The 22,211-nt window shown below is 45.1% G+C and overlaps 1 protein-coding gene across 1 annotated transcript in view; it reads right to left on the bottom strand.

Moving 5' to 3' along the window:
- Positions 1 to 22,211, bottom strand: part of tnni3k (TNNI3 interacting kinase) — a 142,893-nt gene that overhangs the window by 10,567 nt on the left and 110,115 nt on the right. The window contains exons 13-19 of the mRNA XM_041207854.1: positions 14,179 to 14,235; positions 12,331 to 12,423; positions 12,166 to 12,223; positions 9,197 to 9,391; positions 6,298 to 6,402; positions 4,943 to 4,995; positions 3,023 to 3,075 (exon numbers count right to left, since the gene is read on the bottom strand). Coding sequence (XP_041063788.1) covers positions 3,023 to 3,075; positions 4,943 to 4,995; positions 6,298 to 6,402; positions 9,197 to 9,391; positions 12,166 to 12,223; positions 12,331 to 12,423; positions 14,179 to 14,235 — 614 coding nt within the window. The remainder of the gene's footprint in view (positions 1 to 3,022; positions 3,076 to 4,942; positions 4,996 to 6,297; positions 6,403 to 9,196; positions 9,392 to 12,165; positions 12,224 to 12,330; positions 12,424 to 14,178; positions 14,236 to 22,211) is intronic.

The raw sequence follows: 22,211 nt of genomic DNA, 5'->3' as shown, positions 1-22,211 counted from the left end.
ACCATTTTTGGGTCTGTTTGGCAAGGAAAAAGCTATCCCTCCCATAGCTTCTCCACGAATTCCAGGATGGGCCCTAATTTTAGTGGCATATGAATACACCTTTGTGCATAGACCAGGGATTCATATAGCTAATGCCGATGCCCTAAGTCACCTTCCTTCGCAAGAGAACATTAACCATGTCCCAATTCCCCAAGAGCTCATATTAGTGGTGGATTTTCTGGATTCCTCACCAGTGCCAGGCAGATAAAAAACTGAATGAATCGTGATCCAGTCCTGTCTCGAGTGAGAGACCAAGTGTTAGATGGATGGTCCCAGGAACCAGTCTCCGATGAATTGAAGCCATTTTTCAACTGAAGACACGAAATGAGCAGTCAGGATGGTATTCTATTATGGGGTGCACAAGTAGTAATTCCTTCACAAGGAAGGGAACCACTCTTAGCAGAGTTACGCAGCACACATCCGGGAATCTCAAAAATGAAGACAGTAGCATGAAGTTATGTTTGGTGGCCAGGAATGGGCGGTGATATTAAGAAGGTGGTCAAACACTGTGTGCAATGCCAACAGCTACAGAAGTTGCTGGTGGCAGCACCATTACATCCATGGGAGTAGCCTGGTAGACCCTGGGTGAGATTGCACATAGATTATGTCGGTCCTTTTCTTGGAATCATGTTTCTGCTGATTATAGGTGCTCATTCCAAGTGGTTAGATGTTTTTGAGTTAAATTCGCCAATGTCAGGCGCTACTGTAGAAAAACTACACCAAAGCTTTTCTATCCATGGATTGCCCAAAGTAATCATCTCAGATAATGGGACTGCATTTACAAGCGCTGAATTTCAAAGACTTGTCAGCCTAAATGGTATCAACCATGTGAAGACTGCACAATACCATCCGTCATCTAATGGACTGGCGGAAAGAGCGGGACAAACTTTTAAGGCAGGAATGAAAAATTTAACAGGTGAATCATTGGAAATTAAACTTGCTCATTTCTTATTTCACTACAGAACAACCTCCACCCCCACAACCCCCCCACGTGCCCCCCTGCCACCACCCCCCCCCCACCCCCCCCAACCACCACACAATAACAGGGGCAACACTTTCAGAATTACTGATAAGGCACTGTCTTCGAGCAAGACTAAGCCTGATAATGTCTAATTTGGAGGGGAAGGTGGAGAAAAGTCTAGAGGACCAAACGTTGACTGATGATTTGCACAGGCGTGAGCAACAGGTTACTGTTGGAGAAGCAGTATATGGGAGGAATTTCGGTAGAGGATCGAAGTGGTTACCAGGTAAAGTAAGCTCTGTGACCGGACCATTGTCGTACAATATGGAAGTGGAGGATCAGATCACCTGTAATCATGTGGATTATTTAAGAACAAAGGAGATACCCCAACAAAATGAGGTTCCAGCTGTAACCTTGCTAAACCTGTGGTTCCTGTTGAACTCCCATCCTAACAGCACTGTGGGTGTACCTACACCACATGGGCTGCAGAGGTTCAAGAAGGCACCACCACCTTTGCAAGGGCAACTAGGGATGAACTATAAAATGCTGGCCCAGCCAGTGAAGCCCACATCCCATGAATGAATAAAAAAAAGCTACAACATTCCACACGGATCAGGAAACAACTGGAAAGACTGAACTTGTAATTCCATGACCTGCGTAAATGTTGTAATGTTATGAGATAAATATCCTTGTAAATACAAAATATACAGAAAAATTAAAGGGGGTGGAATGTATTAATTATAGTTCTGATAAATGTAGGGCTGTAGCTTTCAGAATAATCCAGTGTTGTAAGATCACATGATCTGTGCAAACCAATCAGCAGGGGAACCTCTAAGGGAGAGTTCTCCTTTAGTTATAGAGTGAGATGCACACATGTGTAGTTGCTGCTGCTGTCTTGGAAATAAAGTTTAATGTTTCCACCAAGAAAAGTTGCCTGGAAAATCAACTGTATAACAGTAGGATTGGGGAGGATAGAGATAGGGAGGGTTGAGGAGTTGGAGGAGGTTACGGAGATGGGGAGGAGTTGGAGGAGGTTACAGAAATGGGGAAGGTTGTAGGGGCTGGAGGAGATTAAAAAGACAGGGAGGGTTGTGGAGTTAGGGGAGGTTACAGAGATAGGGATGGGTGTAGGGGCTGGAGGAGGTTACAGAGATAGAGAGGGGTGTAGGGGCTGGAGGTGGTTACAGAGATAGGGAGAGGTGTGGATATGGAAGTGGTTACAAAGATAGGGAGGGTTGTAGGTGTTTTTATAAATTTTATATTCTTTCACCTGCATTATTATTGCCCATCCCTAATTGCCCTTGAGAAGATGGTGGTGAGCTGCCTTCTTGAACTGCTGCAGTCCATGTGGTGTAGGTACACCTACAGTGCTGTTAGGGAAGGATTTCCAGGATTTTGACCCAGCGACAGTGAAGGAACAGTGATATTGTTCCTAGTTAGGGTAGTGTGTGGCTTGGAGTGGAACTTGAAGGTGATGGTGTTCCCAGGCATCTGTTGTCCTTGTCCTTCTAGGTGGTAGAAGTCACAGGTTTGGAAGGTTACAGAGATAGGGAGAGTTGTGTGGGCTGGAGGAGGTTACAGAGATAGGGAGGGTTGTAGGGGCAGGAGGAGGTTACATTGATAGGGAGGGTTGTAGGGGTTGGAGGAGGTTACAGAGATAAGGAGGGGGTAGGGGCAGGAGGAGGTTACAGAGATAGAGACGGTTGTAGAGGTGGAGGTTAGAGAGATAGGGAGGGTTGTAGAGGTGGAGTGAGTTACCGGGATAGGGAGGGTTGTAGAGGCTAGAGGAGGTTGAAGAGATAGGGACGGTGTAGGGGTTGGAGCAGGTTACAGAGATAGGGACGGTTGTAGAGGTGGAGGAGGTTAGAGAGATAGGGAGCGTTGTAGAGGTGGAGTGAGTTACAGAGATAGGGAGGGTTGTAGAGGCTAGAGGAGGTTACAGAGATAGGGACGATTATAGGGGTGAGGTTACAGAGATAGGGAGAGCAAGGCAAGGGGTCTTTGAAGACAATTGTCACTTACCCCTGGCTGCTTCGTCATGTTGTCTTCGTCCATCGACAGAAGGAATCTGGATTCTGAAAATACAGGAAGTCTCTCAGCAGCAGGCTTGCTATACATCCAAATTCATAAATGTAATAACGAAACAAGAGTAAACAGGCGTTAGAATTTATAGATTACAGATTGCGTATGGAGCTTTCTCATTCCTGGTTAGATACACATCTGGCTTGAAGATTGCACGGTATGGGGTGTGAATGGAAAATGCTCAATTCTCCTCCATCTTTTACATCCATCCGCCAAACCTTGGTGTTTAAACGGAACTCCAGCCACAAAACTGGACATACCAACACCTCTGACTCTTAGGGCAGGATTTTTCACTGAGCTGGTGGGCACACGCCCAACCCACTTCAGCATAAGATGATGCGTGATGACAGCGGGCGAGCGTCCCGATGTCGTCGTGCACTTGGGCAATATTTCAGTTTGTGGGCAATGCGCCTGCTGGTAATTAACATGCCTACTAAGGCCATTAAAGTAACAATTGAATGAAATTTTTCACTGCCTGTTGAATTTTACAGTCTGGGGGCAGGTGAAGAGGCCGAGCGGCTTTTGGGGTTTTTAGGAAACCTCATCCATGGGTGGGGGGGTTGGGGGGGGATGAGGTTTCCAACAGCAACTAAAAATTAAATAAAAAATTTAAAATTCCATTCATAACTTGTCCCTGGTTATGTGACAGAGTCACATGTTTTTAACAGTGGAAACTTTTTCATTTTTGACTTGTTAAATCTTCAGCTCCCTGAGGTATCTCTCTCTGTGCCTCGGGGAGCTTTCATTGTGTGCAGCCACGCACATGAGCTGACTTCCGCCCTTGCGCTGCTCCTGCCCCTACCACCCCGCCCCCCCCACCCCCCACCCGGCAGCGCTGAGGCTCTGAGCGCGCCTTTCACTCTGGCTGGCCAACCAGCTCCAAATCAATGTCGGGGCCTGAGCGCAGGTGGCACTCAGCTTCCTGGCCGCTCCTGGGCCCACCCGCCTGACAAGGTAAAAACCTACCCTTAGACTGTGAGACATAGGAGCAGGAATTAGGCCATTCGGCCCATCGAGTCTGCCCCGCCATTCAATCATGGTGGATAAGCTTCTCAACCCCATTCTCCCGCCTTCTCCCCGTAACATTAATCAGCTTTGTTATTGGGGTGGCGGAGGTTCGCAACATTGCTCACAGGTTTGCAACATTGCTCACAGGTTTTCATGTGTCATTTCTTATGCGTGCTTTTGAAAAAAAATTATCCTCACCAAGACAGCTCTGTTTCTGTTTCATTGAAAGCAAATCTCTGGCTTCAATCTAAATTAAGTAAAAATTGGAAAACTTCCCTGGTTACAAGTTCTTTAAGGCAAATGATGGTCAAATGAATTGAAACTTTAAGTTTAAGACTGGAAGAAGAAACAGACCAGAATGTTTCCAGCCATGAGGGACTCCAGTTATGTGGAGAGATTGGAGAAGTTGGGACTGTTCTCCTTAGAGCAGAGACGGTTAAGGGGAAATTTAACGGAGGAGTTCAAAATCATGAAGGGTTTTGATGGAGCAGATTGGGACAAACCTTTTCCACTATGGCTCTTTCGAAGAGCCAGCACAGGCATGATGGGTCGAATTTCCTCCCTTCTGTGCTATAGGATGCTACAATCCTATGGTACAATGATGCTATGATCCTGTCTTTCTATGATCTTATGGCGTGGGCTCAGCTCTGATTGTTTATGTTGTCTAACGCTCATATTAAGACGCATCCTAAGGGATTGGGAGGATAGTTGGGCATAATTTGATATCGGAAAAATGAGCGTGACACTGGGGATATTTTCAGGCTTAGCTTCTGGTTGAGCAAACTCCACTTAATTCAATGAAGTCCAAGAGACAAGACACATCAGCCAAGTTCTTATATACAAAATTCAAACCTCCAAAATCAGCGACCACTGCATGGCCATCTTCGTACAGCAAGATATTATGGCTGTTAGATGCAAGAGAGAAACAAAATCCATTATTTTCTGTATAGGTTGTTCAGCAAGAATGTTCAATCTGATAGTTATAAGTTCTCAGTTCCCAACGCTGGTCCCCTTGGTATGATCCTGGACCAGAACCCCAAGTTTTTTGGTGAGATCTGGTTCGGGACCAATAACGTTTTGTTTAAAGTAGACCAAGTTTGAGACTCACCGCAACAGCCCAGTGTGGAGTCACCAACCTTCTGCTGCCTCCTTCAATTGCCAGGGCTGCTACTGAGCCCTCTTCAATAGCCACAGCTTCTCCTGAACCCTCTCCACTTAAGGTCTGCCAACCACGGCCCTTTTTCAGCTTGAAGCCTCTTTCTCTGTTCCTCTTTGTACGTAACTGGGACCTCTCCCTGTCCCCAGTCTGGGATTCTTTCTCATTATGTGCGCCATTCCTAAGTCACATGATTCCATTTTTTGCGCTTTTTTTTGCGCGGGTGCACTGGGTCAGTATTCTCAGCCCTAAGAACTTCAAATGCTGTATTGTGTATGTGCAGCCCCACTCCCAGTCCACGAATGCGTGAGGCTTCCTACGCTCATTGAGACTTGGAGTTCCCAACCTCCGCTCCATGAGAAGGTAAGTTGGATTCATAACAGTGCACAAATGAAAATATCCTATCTATAGCTACCCTATCAAACCCTTTCATAATTTTAAAGACCTCAAACAGGTCACCCAGTTTTCTCTTTTTTTACAGAAAAAGGGCCCCAGACTGATCAGTCTTTCTTGACAGGTATAACCTCTCAGTTTTGATGTAAGCCTTGTAAATACTTGAAAAGCTCCTCTACACCTTCTCTAGTGCCTCTATACCCTCTTATAATATGGAGAACTAAACTGTTCACAATGCTCTAAGTGTGGTTTAACCAAGGTTCTCTGCAAGCGTAACAGTTCTATTCCTCCAGAAATAAATTCTGGTGCTATGTTTGCTTTATGGCCTTATTAACCTGCGTCACTACTTTTAGTGATGACTGTATCTGTACTCCTTGATCTTTCTGTTCCTCTATCATCCTTAGGCTCTTATTTTACAAGAGATTTATGGCCTCCTCATTCTTCCCACCAAAATGAACCCCCTCACATTTATATATATCGAAAATTATTTGCTGATTACACAAGCATTCTGCAAATTTATTAATGTCACCTGGCATTAATGAATAATGACCTGAGTGAAACATTTTGAGCTTTGAAAATTGAGTTGAGCTAATGGGTGAAGCAATCCCAGTGTTGACGTTGGCTCCATCTCCAGTCCCAGAGGCCCAGGTTAACATACCTGTTGAGGTCTCGGTGTATGATTGGTTGAGTCAGGTTGTGAAGATATTCCATTCCTTTGGCCACATCAATCGCAATGATTAATTTGGATTGAAGATCAACGATTCTGTGGATTCAAGTGCGAAAGTAACAAGGCAGACTGGAAGATGTAAACAACAAAAACAACTTGTTCCTTTAACATTGTAAAACATCCCAAGCTGCTTCGCAGGAGCACAAGGGTTTGCTACCGAGCTGCATTAACCGATATTAGGACAGGTAAACAAAAACTTGATTAAAGAGGGAGGTTTTAAAAAGCATCTTAAAATAGGAGAGAGAAATGGTGAGACGCAAAGACTCAGAGATGGAATTCTAGAGCTTAAGGTCCTGGTAGCTGAAGGCACAGCCACAAATGGTGGAGTGATTAAAATCAGGAATGTGCAAGAGGCCAGACTTGGAGGAGTGCAGAGATCTCAGACTCTTGTAGGGCTGGAGGAAATTATGGGGTTAGGGAGGGACAAGGACATGGAAAGATTTGAAAACAAGGATGAAAATTTTTAAATTGTGGCATTGCGGGACTGGGAGCCAGTGTAGAGTAATGAGTACAATGGCGATGGCTGAACAGGACTTAGTGCAAGATAGGGTACAATGGCAGAGTTTCAGGAAGTGCTGAGGTTTAAGGAAAGTGGAAGCTTGGAGATCGGCCAGAAGGCCATTGGATTAGCTACGGGCTGTCCTGTGGAGCCACACACCCCAAAGCAGTGGCCTCGTTGCAAAGGTCTTTTGTTAGTTTAAATTTGCAAAAGTTGGAGAGGGATACTTTCACTTTGGGGTGCCCACTCCATCACATGGTTGCCATGGCATCCTGCTGCTGCTTTTAATTTGTGACTGGATACTGAATAAACTTATGTTCATTGTTTTTCATAGTTTGCCATTGTGAGATTTGAACTACTTGATCTTGGGGTTATAGACCCAGTACCATAACCACTTGGCTATCATACCAGAACCTGCTGCTGCTTTTAAGGTGAAGGGCCACCTTCTGGCCATTAATTGGCTTATTCAATTAAAATCCCAGGTGAGTGATTATTCCCCACACAGCAGAGGCTTCTGATCCCCATTTGGCCCTTTTTAAAAATTTATTCTTTCATGAGATGTGGGTGTCGCTGGCAAGGCCAGCATTTGCTGCCCATCCCTAATTACCCTTGAATTGATTGGCTTGCTAGGCCATTGCAGAGAGCAGTTAAGAGTCATCCACATCACAGTGAGTCTGGTGTCACATGTAGGCCAGACCAGGTAAGGACAGCAGATTTCCTTCCCTAAAGGGCATTAGTGAACCAGATGGGTTTTTACAGTAATCAATGATAGTTTCATGGTCACCATGACTGAGCCTAGATTTATATTCCAGATTTTTATTAATTACATTTAAATTCCACCAGCTGCCATAGTGGGATTTGAACCTATGTCCCCAGAGCATTTGCCTGGGCCTCTGGAATATTAGTCCCATGACAGCGGGGAGGGGTTTGGGGGGGGGGTGTCGGGGGGGGAGGTGCAGGTGTGCTGGCGGTCCTGAAGTCTGCAAGAAAATCCTGTCTGATGTTGCTGAAAGCACAAGGGACCCTGGGCTTTATAACTAGAAACATTAAGCACAAAAACAAATAAGTTATGCTAAATATTTAATAATCACTGGTTCAACCACAGCTAAAGTACGGTGTCCAATTCATTAAAAATGATGTCAAGGCCTTGGAGAGGGTTTGGAGGAGATTTACTAGAATGGTTCCAGGGATGAGGGACTTCACTTAATGTGGAGAGACTGGAGAAGCTGGGATTGTTCTCCTTACAGCAGAGAAGGTTAAGGGAAGATTTAGTAGAGATTTATGGAAGTAATGAGGTGTTTTGAAGGAATAAATAAGGAGAAACTATTTCCGGTGTGTCATGGATGTTGGACTTTGCAAGATGTTTTGAAATGCCCCTTGCAATCCAAAGTGAAAGAGAATTCTGCAAAGGGTGTAATTTGAATTCCTGGTAAACACCTTAGTTTGGAGAAATGCTCACATGACTTCAGGTTGCCATGGGAATGGGGGTTGAAAAGGGAGAGAAACTCAAACAGAAATCCACTGAGATCAAGTTGCAGTTTTTAAGCACCTCTCACAGAAGTTCACAGAATAGAGGAAAAGCTGCTGGTCGGGAGCAGGTAGAAGAGAATTGGAACTCTCCCAGGAACAAATCTTTGTTCTAAAGGAATATGATGGGGAGCTGAAGTAAAACTGTCGATGGAAAAATCAGTCTTACCAGGGTGGGTTGAGATACAGGGATCTCCAGAATTCCGGATTGTCAGGACTGTTGTGACCTGAGGGAGAGCGGGATTCGTTGAGGTATGCCTTGCTGTTGTTAATTGGATCTGGATAAACTCAGATGGAGGGCAACAATTGTCGAAAGACACTGAAAGATCAGCCACGATCTTATTGAATGGCGGAGCAGGCTTGAGGAGCTGAGTGGCCGACTCCTGCTCCTAATTCGTATGTTTCATTGGTCTCTTGGGGAATCCCTTCTTTTAAAAAGTTAGTGGTCTCTATGGGGATTGTTACAAGTGGCAGAAGGGGCAGGGCGCTAATCAGAGAGACACAATTGAAAATAATTGGCAAAAATAACCAGAGATGAAGAGAATTTTTTGTACAAAGTGAGTTGTGATCTGGAAGGTGCTGTCTGAAAGGGCGGTGGAAGCAGATTCAATAATAACTTTTAAAAGGGAATTGGATAAATACTTGATGGGGAAAAATGCACAGGGCTATGGGGAAAGGGTAGGAGATTGGGACTAATTGGAGAGCTCTTTCAAAGAGCCGGCACAGGCACGATAGGCCAAATAGCCTCCTTCTGCAATGTAAGATTCTATGAAAGCAAAACCAGTGGAATGACAGAAACTGTACCTCTTTTGTTCATGTAAGAGGGAGAACAAGGATCCTCCCGAGATGAACTGTGTTACAATGGCAAACTGGCTGGGATCATCCAAGCAAGCCCCGACAAACTGGATGACACAGGGATGGTTGAGTCGGCAGAGGATGGAGACCTCTCGGCAGAACATATCCACATCAGACTTGGAGCAAAACGTGTTGGCTCGATATCTAATTTTTAACAAATGTGAAGGGATGTAATGGAAATGTAAAGCACAATTCGTGACACCAGCACCAAACAGCAATGATCTGTGAACACTTGAATGTATTCTGTGTAACTCACAATAATAATAGGCTGGGTGCTCTGTGTGATATCCTGGAACCAACACTTAGTATCAGATTCCCAGAGGAACATGAGGGACACATGCAGTTCCTGAATTAAGACCCACCATTCAATTAAATCTTATCTGATCTGCGTCACAATTTCATTGAGTGCCTCAGTGCTGGATGAGTGGGCTGAATTTTACCCCCGTTGGGGGGGTTGTGCAGGAGTGAGTGGGAGCGAGCATGGACCCGATCGGCACCCCCGATTGGGTCCGTGCCGCTATTTTACGTAGGTGGGCCAATTAAGGCCCGCCCAGTGTGACACTCGCCCGGAAGTGCTGAACGCTCCCTGTGCAGGCGGGGGGGGGGCATTCCCTGAGTTGGGAGTGCGCTCTCTCTCTCTCCCTCTCTCGCGCATGCGCGTGGAAGAACGCAAAAATCTTCCTGAAGCACCTCTGTGCCTCAGGGAGATTTGTTCAAGTTTTAAACATCTGAATAAAGTAATTAAAAACTTTTAAAGCATGTCCCTTCATGTGACAGTGTCAAATGAGTTGGGACATGTCAATGAATTTTTAAAAAAATTTTCATTGAATTTATAAACGCTTCATGAAACCTCGTCCTGCCCGTGGATGAGGTTCCATGAAAAATGCGAAGGCCGCCTGGGCTCTTCGCCTGCCCGACAACCTTAAGATTGGACGGGCAGCTCATTTAATTATATCAATTAGTTTTTAACAGGCCTTTCTAGGCCTTACTGCCTGACAGTTCGGCAGGCACACAGCCGACTCGACTGCACGCTCGCCAAACTGAAAATCTAAATGATGTGCGGTGACATCGGGAAACCCGGCTGACATCGCCACTCATCATTTCACGCCCCCAATCGCTGACCGGAAAATTCTCCCCAAGGTGGGGGCACTCTCACTTCTCAGTCAGAAAGTCATGGGTTCCAGTTCCCTTATAGAAAATTGAGCCCAAATGCCAGACTAAAATTGCAGGTGCAGTGCCGAGGCAGTGCTGCACTGTCGGAGGGTCAGTATTGAGGGAGTGCTGCACTGTTGGAGGGTTAGTACTGAGGGACTGCTACACTGTTGGGGGGTCAGTACTGAGGGAGTGCTGCACTGTCAGATGGTCAGTACTGAAGGAGTGCTGCACTATCAGAGGGTCAGTACTGAGGGAGTGCTGCACTGTCGGAGGGTCAGTATTGAGGGAGTGCTGCACTGTTGGAGGGTCAGTACTGAGAGAGGGCTGCACTGTCGCAGGGTCAGTTCTGAGGGAGTGCTGCACTGTCAGAGGGTTAGTACTGAGGGACTGCTACACTGTTGGGGGGTCAGTATTGAGGGAGTGCTGCACTGTCAGAGGGCCAGTACTGAGGGAATGCGGCATTGTGGGAGGATCAGCAATGTGGGACGGCTGCACTGCTCCATCTTCATCAAGCACTCTCAGGTAGTTAGAAATGATCCTATAGTTCAATTTTGATGAACTATGGGAGTTCTCCGTGTTCTGGCCAATATTTATCTCTCACCAACATCAGTAAATAAACTCATTATCTGCTCTGTTTGTGGGAGTTTGTTGCACATAAATACCACTATACGACTGCCTCCCCCTAAGAAAGCTGCTATAGAAATGCAAGCTCTTTCTCCACTTACATGTGCTCCCTCCTCCATGATACTCTGACCTCATTTAAATCCATTGATCCTCATTTGAAATTTACAGTTTACCCTGACCATCAACTGCTTTTTGTGGTAGAACGTTTCAGATTTGCACTCCCCTTTCAGTGAAGGAGTGCTTCCTCACCCCTCCCTGAACGGCTTAATTTTAATTTTACGGCCCTTTCCCATTGTTCTGGACTCCACCTACCAGAGGTGATAGTTTCTTTCCATTTACCCTATCAACTCCTGTACTATCTTAAACACCTCAATTACATCACTCCTTAATCTTCTAAACTCAAGGAAATACGAACCACGCTTATGAAATTTATCCTTGTGATTTTACCCTGAAGGTTATGATAAATCTACCCCCATTTTAATTTAACCTGTTTAAGATACATGGGCTAATACCACAACAAACTACATTTCTCCACTGTAATAAAACATTATCGAGGTGCTTTAGAGCATTATCTGCCAAATTGTGACACCAGTTATTGGAATGGTTGGAAGACAAGGATGAGAATCTTAAAACTGAGGCATTGTATAAGCACAGGAGATGATGGGTGAATATAACTCGGTGCAAGTTAGACAATGGGTGGAAATATTGGATGAGATCAAGTTTACCGAATGTGCAAGTTGAAAGATCAGCTAGGAAAGAATTAGAATAGCAGCTCTGATATACCTAGTTCTCTTACTGGGATATTATGGGATGTCCTGTATCCCTACTGCCCTTATGTGAGCTATTATAGGACATTGTCATTTATCCTGTTGCTCTTATTGAGGCACTATAGGATAGTGACATTTTGACCCTTTGTCTACCCACCTTTGCTGTTATACCTCTTCCAAACTTTATTGCAAGGGAAACATGTTCTTTTATCAACACAAATAAGCAAAAGTCACATTCCCTCCCTCTCAGCTCCATTGCTGACCACCCCAGCTATCTGAACTCCTCTCAATATTTAATCATTTTATATATTGTTGATAAGCTCGTGTTGTTCAATAACCTGTATGTGCCTATCCTCACAATTATGATTTTACCTTTTAATGGCGACAATTTTGTTCCTGCATCTTCCCTTGTAGACTTTCCCAAACGATCCTACACATTGTCAGACACATAACAGGTAGTCAGTCTGTGAAAATTTGACAAAACCCACTTTCCGGCGATTTGCACCTCAATCGTGTCGGGGGCTTTTATGTTTTTACCTGATCCAATAATTTCGTGGAACTCGATGTCTGACAGCTGAAGGTGGAAATGAGAAGGTAAGCCGGCTCGCAGGAGTAGAACGTCGGCTTTCTCTGCGTTGAGGGGGCGGTCAAGGAGTGGGTGAAAAGAAAGAGACTGAGTGGTCACAGGCCTGCCAAGAATTCATCATCAACTTGCATTTATACGGCACTTATAATGTAGTATGAACAACCCAGGGCACTTCACAGGAGTGACACCAAACATAATTTGACACCGAGCTATGTTAGGAGATATTGGGACAGTGATGATGAAAAAAGGTGAGGTAGATTTTAAACTGGGGCTTAAAGGATGCACAAGAGAGGTAGAGAGATAGAGCTTTAAGGAGCGAATTCCAGAGCTTGGGGGTCAAAGCAGCTGGAGGCAAGACCACCAAGGGTAAAGTGATTAACTTCAGAAGATGTCCAAGAGACCAGAATTGGAGGAGTGCTGAGACCTCAGAGCATTGAAGGGCTAAAGGACATTACATATATAGGGAAAGGGCAATTTGGTCTATTAGGTTTTGAACTGGTGCTGGCTCCGCATTCACCTGCATGATAGATATAGAGACATGCAATGGAGGAAATATATAGGGAATCCTCTGTATCATAGAACAATGATACCAGGAAGGCTCAAAGAACAAATTGCTTATTTATTTTATTTTTAATTCGTTGTTTAGTCTTTTCCCTTCTCCTAAAGATGTTGCTGCCTTTCTGATCCCTGTGTGAGAATGTGTAACCTCAGCCTATTCATCTGCAAGAGTACTGTGCACAGTTTTGATCTCTTTATTTATGAAAGGATATAATTACATTAGAAGCAGTTCAGAAAAAGTTCACTCAACTGATTTCTGGGATGAGGATGTTATCCAATGAGGAAAGGTTGGACAGGTTGGGCCTGTGTCCATTGGAGTTTAGAAGATTGAGAGGTGATCTTATTGAAACATGTAAGCTCCTGAGGGAACTTACAGGGTGGATGCTGAAAGGATGTTTCCCCGTGTGGGAGAGACTAAAACTAGGGGACACTGTTTAAAAATAAGGGGTCTCCCATTTAAGACTGGGATGAAAATGATTTTTTTTCTCGCAGAGGATTGAGAATCTTTGGAACTCTCTTCCCTGGAGAGTGGTGGAGGCAGGATCAATGAATATTTTTAAGGCAGAGGTAGATAGATTCCTGACTAACAAGGAAGTCAAAAGCTTATCAGGGGTAGGCAGAATGTGGGGTTGAGGCCACAATCAGATCAGCCATGACTTTAATGAATGACGGAGCAGGTTCAAGGGGCTGATGTATGTTTGTATGTAAGGGGCATCAAGGATGAGCCCAACGAACATGCTAGTACTTTACAGAAAGGGTCACTGGTTAGGAACTGGACTGAGAATCTTGGTTGCAATTTCCCTCATCCACTCACAAGGCCCAGACACTGAGGATAATTCTAACTCTGCTGCTCTCACCCAGGCTTTGATCATGGGGCCTTACAGTTTGGGCAACTCAATTACCTGGCTCCATTTACCGAGGGTTGAGCCTAACTGATGCAAAATGGATTACACGGCTGTCAGTGTTAATCTTATTCCTGAATCGATCTTCCTGTTTGTTATTAATGAATGGATTCTGTCAAATGAAACTGATTTTTTTTTCAATTGCTCATGGGATGTGGGCATTGCTGGCTAGGCCAGCATTTATTGCACTTGAGAAGGCGGTGGTGAGCTGTCTGCTTGAACTGCTGCATGGTGGACACGTTATTTATTTTACGTGATGTCTTGCCATTAAGTTTTTGCATTTTGTATGAATAGATTTCAATATAGAAACACTTCTCACTCTAACGTGCCTCTTCTCACCTTTTGTCATGCTTTTGATCTTCCCAAGTGGTGATGGAACAGAAACGTAGGACCCATCTGCGAGAGAAAGGGGGGTGAGTTGGTAAAGGCTGAGTTGATTAAATCCCAGAGGGAAACTTGAACAACTGTCCTAATCTGTATTTTAATTGGTATGTTTGAGATGCAGCCCTGAATTCAGGAATGAAACTGCCAAGCCTCGAGGTTTCTTATATAAAACTAAATTAAACATGTATTAATTTAACAACAAATTAAACATAGACACATGTCTACAAATTACTACCATAATAACTTTTAAACAAATCCCCAAATTAGAATCTTCAGGCGAGACAGGGGAGGGGGTAAAAGAGGAGGAGGCATTGCATTATTAGTTAAGGAGTCAGTTACTGCAGTAAGGAGAGATGATATCTTGGAGGGGGCATCGAATGAAGCTTTGTGGGTAGAGCTTAGGAATAAAAAAGGGGCAGCCACATTGTTTGGTGTTTATTATAGATCCCCAGATAGTCAATGGGAAATTGAGGAGCAAATATATGCGCAATTTGCGGAGGTGTGTAAAAACAATAACAACAGGGTAATTATGTTAGGTGATTTCAACTTTCCCAACATTAATTGGGATAGACATAGGACAGAATTTTCTGCCTGTCAGGTGGGTGGGTACAACCCAATCTCCGGCGGGCGGGGAGCCGATTCCTGCCGCAGAAGCGGGCCCCACCGCCATTTTATGTGGGTGGACCAATTAAGGCCTGCCCGGCATGATGTCTGGTGGGAAGTGCTGTGCGCTCCCTGTGTGGGTGTGGGGGAGGGATTCCCCAAAAGCGAGAGTGCAGTCTTTCACGCATATGCATGACAGAGCGCACATCTCCCTGAAGCTAAGTGCTGCTTCAGGGAGATCGCTGACACTTTTAAAAAGATTAAAAATAGAAAACAAAATTCCCTAACATGTCCCCTTCATGTGAAAATGTCACACAAGTTGGGACATGTTCATAATTTACAGATTAACTTTATTAAAATTTTTAAAACCCTGCATGAAACATCACCCCGCCGCTGGATGAGGTTTCATGTTTTCTCTATGTGCCGCCGGGGCTCCTGGCTGACCCGACAACCTTAAGGTTGGACGGGCAGGTCCTTTAATTTTTTAAATGATCCTGTCAATGGCCTCAATTGGCCATTGACAGGTCGGCGGCTCCACAGCTGATTTCGCTGCACCCCTATCTTCCTGAAAATTTAAATGGGGCAGGATGACATCGGGGGTTTCGCCCAACATCATCCCGGGTCATTTTACGCGTCAGCGAGCGGGCCCCGCCCCCTGCTCACCGATGGCAAAATTCTGCCCATAGTGTTAAGGGTTTGGATGGAGTGGATTTCTTCAAATGTGTACAGGAGAACTTTTTAGGTCAATATGTAGAGGATCCAACAAGGGATGGTGCACTGCTGGACCTAATTCTGAGGAATGAAGCCGGACAGGTGGCTGAGGTGGTGGTGGGGGAGCATTTTAGTGATAGCGACCACAACACGATATAGTTTAAGTTTGTTATGGACAAAGAAATCGACAAGCTGCAAAAAAACGTTTTGGATTGGGGGAGAGTGGATTTTAGTAAAATAAGGCAGGATCTGGCCAAGGTAGACTGGGAACAGTTACTTGTGGGGAAATCTACATAGGAACAGTGGGGGGCATTCAAAAAGGAAATGGAGAGAGTACAGGCTCAATGTGTTCCCTCTAGGGTGATAGGAAGGAGTAATATGCCCAGAGAACCATGGATGACCAGAGATATTCAGGAAATGATGAGAAGGAAAAGAGAGGCTTTTAGCAGGTACAAGGGAAGCAAATCAGCGGAGGTGTTAGTGGAGTACAGAGAGTGCAGAGTGGAGCTTAAGAAAGCAATTAGGAGAGCAAAGAGGGGATATGAGAAAGTTCTGGCTGGTAAAAGTAGGGAAAATCCCAAGATATTCTATAAGTATATCAATGGGAAAAAGATAACTAGGGAAAGAGTAGGGCCCATAAGGGACCAAGGGGGCAATCTATGGGTGGAGCCAGAGGACATCACTAGAGTGTTGAACAAATACTTCACATCCATCTTCACCCAAGAGAATGAGGATGAAGGTATCGAACTCGGGGAGAGAGAATGCGAGGTTCTTGAGCAAATCGATATAGGGAGTGACAATGAATTAGAGGTGTTGGCAGACTTAAAAGTGGACAAATCTCCAGGTCCGGATGATTTGTGTCCCAGACTGCTGAGGGAGGCAAGAGAGGAGATTGAAGGGGCTCTGACCCAAATTTTTAATTCCTCTCTGGCCACGGGGGAGGTGCCAGAGGACTGGAGAACAGCTAATGTGGTTCCACTATTTAAGAAGGGTTGTAGAGATAAGCCAGGGAACTACACACCAGTGAGTCTCACATCAGTGGTAGGGAAACTATTGAAGAAAATTCTGAAGGAGAGAATCTATCTCCATTTGGAGAAGCAAAGTTTGATCAGGAATAGTTAGCATGGCTTTGTCAGAGAGAGGTCATGCCTAACAAATTTGATTGAATTTTTTGAGGGGGTGACCAGGTGTGTGGATGAGGGTAGTGCAGTTGATGTAATTTATATGGATTTCAGCAAAGCCTTTGACAAGTTCCCACATGGGTGACTTATAAAGAGGGCAAATGCACATGGGACACAAGGTAATTTGATAAGGTGGATTCAAAATTGGCTTAGTTGTAGGAGGCAGAGGGTGATGACAGAAGGCTGCTTTCATCACTGGAAGCCAGTGTCCAGTGGCGTACCACAGGGATCTGTGCTGGATCCCCTATTATTCGTCATTTATATAAACAACATAGATGACTATGTAGGGGGTAGGGTTAGTAAGTTTGCGGATGACACAAAGATTGGCTGGGTGGTTAATAGTGAGGTTGAGTGTCTTGGGCTACAGGAAGATATAGACGGGATGGTCAAATGGGCAGATAAGTGGCAGATGGAATTTAACCCTGAAAAGTGTGAGGTGATACATTTTGGAAGGAGTAATTGGATAAGGAAGTATTCAATGAACGGCATGACACTAGGAAGTTCTGAGGAACAAAGGGACCTTGGCGTGTGTTTCCATAGATCTCTGAAGGCAGAGGGGCATGTTAGTGGAGTGGTGAAAAAGGCATATGCGACACTTGCCTTTATCAATCGAGGCATAGATTACAGAAGTAGGGAGATCATTTTGGAGTTGTATAGAACCTTGGTGAGGCCACAGCTGGAGTACTGTGTGCAGTTCTGGTCGCCACATTATAGGAAGGATGTGATTGCACTGGAGGGTTGCAGAGGAGATTCACCAGGATGTTGCCTGGGATGAAACATTTAAGTTATGAAGAGCGGTTGGATAGACTTGGGTTGTTTTCGTTGGAGCAGAGAAGACTGAGGGGCGACCTGATCGAGGTGTACAAGATTATGAGGGGCATGGACAGGGTGGATAGGGAGCAGCTGTTCCCCTTAGTTGAAGGGTCAGTCATGAGGGGTCATAAATTCAAGGTGAGGGGCAGCAGGTTTAGGGGGGATGTGAGGAAAAACTTTTTTACCCAGAGGGTGGTGACGGTCTGGAATGCGCTGCCTGGGAGGGTGGTGGAGGCAGGTTGCCTCACATCATTTAAAAAGTACCTGGATGAGCACTTGGCACGTCATAACATTCAAGGCTATCGGCCAAGTGCTGGTAAATGGGATTAGGTAGGTAGGTCAGGTGCTTCTCACATGTCGGTGCAGACTCAATGGGCCAAAGGGCCTCTCCTGCACTGTGTGATTCTGTGATTCAGTCACTCCCAGGTAAATCTTCATCAAGGCAACAATAACCCATAGACTTTAAACAGACATCAGGCAAAGCACATTTGACCTTACGAATTCAAAATGAGGTTCCTTTGCAGACACAGTTGTAGGTTTACAGGCTGGTTAGATCTTAAATATCTCTGACTCACACAAACTCCTTTCTGTTTATATCAAGCTTCCCCTTTGAATGTAAATTTTCCATTTTATTACTAAGTTTTTTTAAAATGTTACCTCTCCTAACAATAATCCCTTCATTCCACCAAATTTGTAAGTAATATAACACATTGCTTGGTGTCTCCCAGCTAGGTGCAAGATTTTACCCATTCCCTTGAATGGTTTATTTAAAAAGTGCAAATTGCACTTTACCTTTTAACTTCCTTAAATTTATCTAACTAACATCTCAAACTACTATACATCAAAGCACCCAGATTAACTGGATTTAATCACTCTCACCTCACTTTGGGAGTTCAGCTCTTTTGTCCATGTTTGAACCAAGGCTGTAATGAGGTTAGGAGCTGAGTGACCCTGGTGGAACCCAAACTGAGCATCAGTAAGCAGGTGCCATTTGATAGAACTGTTGATGGCCCCTTCCATCATTTTATTGATGATCAAGAGTAGACTGATGGGGTGGTAATTTGTTGGGTTGGATTTGTCCTGCTTTTTGTGTACAGGATAGATCTGGGCAACTTTCCACATTGCCAGATAGATGCCAGTGTTATAGCTGTATTGGAACAGCTCGGCTAGGGGCGCAGAAAGTCCTGCAGCACAAATCTTCAGTACTATTGCCGGAACATTGTCAGGGCCCATAGCCTTTGCAGTGTCCATTGCCTTCAGCCATTTCTTGATATCACGTGGAGTGAATCGAATTGGTTGAAGATTGGCATCTGTGATGCTGGGGACCTCCGGAGGAGGCTGAGATGGATCATCCACTCAGCACATCTGGCTGAAGATTGTTTCAAATGCTTCAGCCTTATCTTTTGCACTGATGTGCTGGGCTCCCCCATCATTGAGGATGGGGATATTTGTGGAGCCTCCTCATCCAGTGAGTTGTTTAATTGTCCAGCACCATTCACAACTGGATATGGCAAGACCTCAGAGCTTAGATATGATCTGTCGATTGTGGAATCACTTAGCCCTGTCTATTGCTTGCTGCTTATGCTGTTTGGCATGCAAGTAGTCCTGTATTGTAGCTTCACCAGGTTGACACCTCATTTTTAGGTATGCCTGGTGCTGCTCCTGGCATGCCCTCCTGTACTCTTCATTGAACCAGGGTTGATCCCCTCACTTGGTGGTAATGGTAGAGTGGGGGATATGTCGGGCCATGAGGTTACAGATTCTGTTTGAGTACAATTCTGCTGCTGATGACCCACAGAGTCTCATGGATTCCCAGTCTTGAGTTGCTAGATCTGTTCGAAATCTATCCCATTTAGCACGGTGGTAGTGTCACACAACACGATGGAGGGTATCCTCAATGTGAAGACAGAACTTCATCTCCACAAGGACTGTGTGGTGGTCACTCCTACCAATACTGTCATGCACAAATGCATCTGTGGCAGTCAGTTTGGTGAGGATGAGGTCAAGTATGTTTTTCCCTCTTTTTGGTTCCCTCACCATCTGCCACAGACCCAGTCTAGCAGCTATGTCCTTTAGGACTCAGCCCACTCAGTCAATAGTGTTGTTACTGAGCCACTCTTAGTGTTGGACATTGAAGTCCCCCACCCAGAGTACATTCTGTGCCTTGGGCACCCTCAGTGCTTCCTCCAAGTGGTGTTCAACATGGAGGAATAATGATTGATCAGCTGAGGGCCAGGGGCAGGGGGGAGATGGCGGTGGTAGGTGGTAATCAGCAGGAGGTTTCCTTGCCCATTTTTGACCCGATGCCATGAGACTTCATGGGGTCTGGACTCAATGCTGATGATCCCCAGGGCAACTCCCTCCCGACTGTACATCACTGTGCCGCCACCTCTGCCCTGCCAGTGGGACAAGACATACCCAGGGATGGTGATGGTGGAGCCTGGGACATTATCTGTAAGATATGATTCCATGAGGATGACTGTGTCAGGCTATTGCTTGACTAGTCTGTGAGACAGCTCTCCCAATTTTGGCAAAGGCCCCCAGATTAGGAGGACTTTGTCAGGTCAACAGGGCTGAGTTTGCTGTTGCCATTTCCAGTGCCTAGGTCGATGCCAGGTGGACCATCCGGTTTCATTCCCTTTTAGACTTTCTAGTGGTTTGATACAACTGAGAGGCTTGCTAGGCCATTTAAGAGGGCAGTTAAAAATCAAACACAATACTGTAGGCCAGAACAGGTGAGGGCAGATTTCCTTCCCTAAAGGGCATTAGTGAATCAGATGGGTTTTTATGACAATGGTTTCATAAACATCATTAGACTTTTAATTCCAGATTTTTATTGATTGATTTCAGTTTCCACCATTTGCTGTGGTGGGATTCAAACCCAGGCCAGAGCATTACCCTGGCTCTTTGGATTTTTAGTCCAGTCACAACCCCAATACATCACTGCCGCCCCCAGTAAATCACAAAATGTTAGTAGGAAGGTACAGCAAGTGATTAGGAAGGCAAATGAAATGTTGTTCTTTATTGTAAGAGGAATGGAATATAAAAGTAGGGATGTTTTACTACAGTGTACAGGGCATTGTTTAGCCCACATCTGCAATACTGTGTACAGTTTTGGTCTCCTTTTGGAAGGATATAAATGCATTCAAAGCAGTTCAGAGAAGATTCACTCAACTGATACCTGGGGTTGGGGGTTGGCGGTGGTGGGTTATCTCATGAGGAAAGGTTGGACAGCCTGGGCCTGTGTCCACTGGAGTTTAGAAGAATGAGAGGTGGTCTTATTGAAACATATAAGCTCCTGAGGGGGTTGACAGGGTAGATGCTGTAAGGATGTTTCCCCATGTGGGGGAGACCAGAACTAGGGGAAAAATAAGGGTCTCCCATTTAAGATGGGGATGAGAAGAAATTATTTTCTCTCAGAGGGTTGTGAATCTTTGGAACACTTTCCCAGAGAGTGGTGGAGGCAGGGTCAATGAATATTTTTAAGGCAGAGGCAGATGGATTCTTGACTAACAAGGGAGTCAAAGCTTATTGGGGGCTGGCGGGATGTGGAGTTGAGACCACAATCAGATCAGCCATGATCTTATTGAATGGCTGAGCAGGCTTGAGGGCCTGAATCGCCGACTCCTGTTCCCAATTTATATGTTCCTATGTTTGTGTCTTTGTCTTGGATCTCAGGAGAGGGAGGTGGAACAGCTTTCCGTCAGTTCTGGTACCTACGTGGACACCCTCTGTTCTTTACCTGAAGGCAAATGACAGCAGCAAAGAGAAGAATAGGCCAAAGAGTGTCAGTGCCAGAACACACTGGTTTGACTCCTGTATGGATCTCAAAGTGTTCCGATGTAGCTCTAGCCTTACCCATCATGTTATTATGGAAAGAGGAGGTCACATTGAACATCTTCAGTGGGCAGTCAATTTTCTTCAGTAGCTTCAATAGACCGACTCTGCTCACATGGTCAAATGTCTTGGTGAGATCAATGAAGGCAACATATAGTAGTCTCCTTTCTTCACAGCATTTTCATCTAGCTGCTGGACTGAGAACGTCATATCAGTTGTGGATTTCCCAGTTCTGAAGCCACACTGGGATTCAGGGTAGCTGTGGTCAGCCAGGATCTGCAGTCTGGCACAGCCAACATGGTCAAATACTTTTTGCACGGTACTCAGCAGGGAGATGCCCTGATAGTTGTTGCAATCACCCTTGTTCTTGTACAGGGTCACAATCCTTGCATCACACATATCCTGGGCCCCTTCCCTCCAGCAGACAAACAGTTCATGAGATGCTGCAGGAGTAAGGCTTTCCCACGCTTGATGAGTTCAGGCAGTATACCATCAGAAACTGAAGCCCATGGCAAGTAGGTCAATAGCTTTGCTAAGTTCCTCCGCTGTGGGTTCGATGTCCAGCTCTACCATGACAGGCAGGATTTCTCTGGTGTCTAGAGCTTCCTCGGTGACAGTGTTCTCCCCTAGAATACAATTCAATTCAAGATGGTGTTCCACCCATCTCTCTAACTGTTTATTACAGTTGGTGGTCACTTCCCCTGCTCATGATAGCAGTAAAGCTCAAGTAGTTTCTGCCCATTTTCGTTTATAGACTCATAGACTCATAGACATTTACAGCACAGAAGGTGGCCATTTGGCCCATCATGTCTGCGCTGGTCAACAAAGATCTGACCACACTAA

The sequence above is a fragment of the Carcharodon carcharias genome, chromosome 16 (genome assembly GCF_017639515.1).
Source record: "Carcharodon carcharias isolate sCarCar2 chromosome 16, sCarCar2.pri, whole genome shotgun sequence".
In the NCBI taxonomy this organism is placed as follows: domain Eukaryota; kingdom Metazoa; phylum Chordata; class Chondrichthyes; order Lamniformes; family Lamnidae; genus Carcharodon; species Carcharodon carcharias.
Note: the sequence above shows the minus strand (reverse complement) of the source record. Positions and strands in the feature narration are given on the sequence as shown.